The sequence below is a fragment of the Aplysia californica genome, unplaced genomic scaffold (genome assembly GCF_000002075.1).
Source record: "Aplysia californica isolate F4 #8 unplaced genomic scaffold, AplCal3.0 scaffold00541, whole genome shotgun sequence".
Taxonomy (NCBI): Eukaryota; Metazoa; Mollusca; class Gastropoda; order Aplysiida; family Aplysiidae; genus Aplysia; species Aplysia californica.
This window is the reverse complement of record NW_004797811.1, coordinates 350,304-353,981: the sequence shown is the minus strand read 5'-3', so window position 1 is coordinate 353,981 and position 3,678 is coordinate 350,304. Positions and strand designations below refer to the sequence as shown.

Genomic DNA, 3,678 nt, shown 5'->3' with positions numbered 1-3,678 from the left:
GATGAGACTGGGATGCGGGGGGCGGGGGGAATTAACGTCTGCACACTGCGGTAACAAATTTCTCAAAGTCGGAGCTTTGAAATACAAGAGAGGTAATCACCCGTCAGGTGGTCTATAATATCGATCTCCAGATCGCGAAAAGAGATGTTTTGTAAATCGATAGTGGCTGTTTCTTCTTCCCTCCGCTGTTTGCCTGCCCCTTTACGCCTCATTGCTAGTCGAGTTTGTCGATCTTAACTGAAAAAGGCGTCTACTTCAGTATTTCGTCCGTGAGAAACGGTTATTGGAAGAGGCGGACAGTGGTTTTCGGCTCACGTCAAATTTGAGATGAGAATCTTTGACATCTGATCGTAATGTCTTTGGCTGATTGTTGTTTTCGTGTTATGTGTGTGGATGTATGTATGCGTTTACACAGAAATAGTATTGTTGTGCGGGTGGTTGGAGGGTGCCACTGGTAGGTCTTACTTCTTTACTTTCCCTCAATTGTTTCTGTCTGTGTGGGTGGTTGGAGGGTGCCACTGGTAGGTTGTACTTCTTTACTTTCCCACAATTGTTTCTGTCTGTGTGGGTGGTTGGAGGGTGCCACTGGTAGGTCTTACTTCTTTACTTTCCCTCCATTGTTTCTGTCTGTGTGGGTGGTTGGAGGATGCCACTGGTAGGTTGTACTTCTTTACTTTCCCTCTGTTGTTTTTGTATGTTTCTCTGTTTTACTTTTGCCCAACACTAAAATGAATATTAATGTATTGATGTTCTTCTCATTGTTCGAACAAACGTAATATTTTTTATCATGTATATATGTGCGCTAGTTTTAGTATTTATTTGTGTGTTTATGTGTGTATGTGTGAGTGTGCGTGTGTATGAGTGTATTTGTGTGTGTTTGTGTTTATGTGTGTGTGTATTTATATGTGTGTATGTGTTTCATAACTATGACGGTTTATAAGCCCACATATTACGTGATGCATAAATATCGGTATACTTCCTCAATAGAAAACACCATTGTACAGAACTTTAAAAAAACAATCTTCTGAACATATTCCTGTTTTCTTTATTTCGCAGGTCTTTTTCTTACACACGTTTGTAATCGGTCTGATTGGTCTGCAGTGTTGCTACCCAAGTTCGGAATCCGCCTGGTTGGTCTACGAACTCGGCAACATGCGTTCACTGTTGACGGAAAAGTTAGAGGGACGACATCACTGTTTTGTTCTTTGGAATCAAGGAGTATTCTAATTGAAGGACGTTCGCATTGGTGTTCAATTCTCAGCTCTTGTGTATAAGGCGGAGATTTGCTGTTTTGTGAAAATATATATTTACATTTGGGTGATTTTAAAACTGAATTGCAAGGAGCATTAACCTACACATACTTTCTTAGGAAAATTGAATACATATTAGAAGGTTTTTATTTTTGGATTACAAAATTGAGGATTAATGGCTTGGGTAAAGCTTCGGTTTCTTGCGAGTACATGACCAAAACTGATCTCACGCAATAGATTACCTTTTAAAAAATCAGTCGCAGCCTAAATGTGTTTCTTATCACTTGTAATGACAGATTCGAAACAGGAAAAATATGAACAGTATAAAACTTAAGCTGCCACTGAATAAGCTATCAAGATCTAAATTGTTAAACTCCAAAAATTATTTCCAAAGAAGAAACGGAACTAACAACGATCGAATGGAGATTTGAAAACTATTCTGACCGTATTTTAACGGGATGATAATAATATCCTTTTCCTTGTCTTCAAAGAGTGCCTGGCCAAGATAGGACATGATGAAATTAAGTAAGAAAGGAAAACAAACGAAGTTAGATCAGATCAAATAAAATCAGATCAGATCTGGTAAATATTTTTATTGATCCTGAAGTAGTCGATGCATCTGATAGCGCCACACTGATCAGAATGACGGAAGGGTGTGGAGCGGTACAAAGAAGTATTTCTGAAGAAGACGGCGCAAACAGATATCTCGACGTTTTGATGGGTCACCAACCCCAGAAGCGGTCATCTCTATATCCACCAAGTACCACCCAGGTCTTCGTATAATGCCTTTTGACGATGAGTTGATAACTCGTGGTGCGAGGTGTGTTCAGTGATACAAGTTTGCCGAGGGTTGGCTTAGTTATTTCCCTTTGCTTTTTGTCTGACGAAATTTTGAGTTATCGTTAATAACTTGGAATGTTGACGCAACGAATGTTGTAGTTTGTGAAAGTACCTTTGTTTTTACTTAAATGTGTATTATATCGCCTGCGTATTCCTGATAAAGATGCTAAATACAAATCCACACGTAAAGGAGGACTGATATATCCGTAGTGGCACAGGGATAACAACACATCAGCCCGTCGTCATGGGTGTCCTGAGAGGTCAGAAATCAAACTCGGCTCACCTCCGGGGTCGCCACAACATCCTCCAGTTTGCCGCCCCGCAGGATTTCGGCCGCGGTCGTTACATCGGAGGTAGCCACCGGCCACGTCATCACGGCGCACACACTACGTCATCACCCTTGTACAGTGACGCGCCCGTGACGTCATCTGCGGACAACAACGCCGCCGGAAGTGGTGGCATCGATGCGCCGCAATCATCTTCTGGTGGTGGTGGTGGTGGGGGTGTTGCGTCCCCGGGGCATAAGCCTGCGTGGCGTGAAGCCAAAGATAGCCTTTTCAATTTCGACGACTACAACTTGGCAGAAGGGTTGAGCGACACACGCCTGGCGCCAGGGAGAGGGGGCTCGTCCTCCTCCTTCCACGGAGAACACAGCAACACTCCACGGCACGGGCGGGTCCAACTCTCTCCACCTGCTTCATCATCTTCTTCTTCGTCATCGTCATCGTCGTCGTTATCTTCATCAGCCCTCGCTTCGTCGTCGTCGTCGTCGTCATCGCTACCTTCCTATCCACCCTACGCCGGGAAAGAAAGCAACGACGGCGGTGATAGCGATTATTTAGATCCCTCCTCTCGTCTCACGGGCTACGGTCTAAGACAAAATAGCAAAGCACCGCATCATAATCACTCTCCGAATGATACCTCATCCTCCCCCTTTTCCTCCTCTTCCTCATCTTCATCCTCATCACTTCTTCACTCATTACATCCCTCACACTCATCACCCTCACTATCATCATCCTCATCCTTATCCCTCTCCGCCCCATCACCTCTCTCCTCCCCGTCCTCCTCCTTCTCCTCCTCCTTAGCATCAAACCGCACAATCCTCACCCTCACAGCCGACCACGCCTCCTCCACCCTCAGCCCCGACCCCCCAGCCCTCCTAGACTCCCTGTTCCCCACTTCAGACCTAACTATGAACTACACAGACTGTGAAAACGCCACATCTGGACTGGACTTCAACTGTTGGTCAATCGCCACGGACGACAACATGACAGGCTTTAACGGGTCTGGGAGTATAGGCATGAGCCAGGAGGAGTACAACTACTGGACCATCCTGTTGATCATCTTCCCGCTATTCACGGTGTTCGGGAATGTTCTGGTGGTCCTGAGCGTGTTCAAGGAGAAGAGCCTGAAGACTGTGACCAACTACTTCATCTGCTCCCTGGCCGTGGCGGACATCATGGTGGCTGTGGTGGTCATGCCCTTGGCTGTCTACATGGAGGTAAGTGGACCACATTTGTGTGTGTGTGTGTGTGTGTGTGTGTGTGTGTGTGTGTGTGTGCGTGTGTGTGTGAGAGAGAGAGAGAGA

At 45.4% G+C, this 3,678-nt stretch overlaps 1 protein-coding gene across 1 annotated transcript in view; it reads left to right on the top strand.

Annotated features, from left to right (window-relative positions):
* LOC101852265 (uncharacterized protein DDB_G0271670-like) overlaps positions 1 to 3,678 on the top strand; it is a 162,290-nt gene that overhangs the window by 157,186 nt on the left and 1,426 nt on the right. The window contains exon 4 of the mRNA XM_035971932.1: positions 1,057 to 3,631. Within this exon, the coding sequence (XP_035827825.1) occupies positions 2,335 to 3,631 (1,297 nt within the window). The 5' untranslated portion in view covers positions 1,057 to 2,334. The remainder of the gene's footprint in view (positions 1 to 1,056; positions 3,632 to 3,678) is intronic.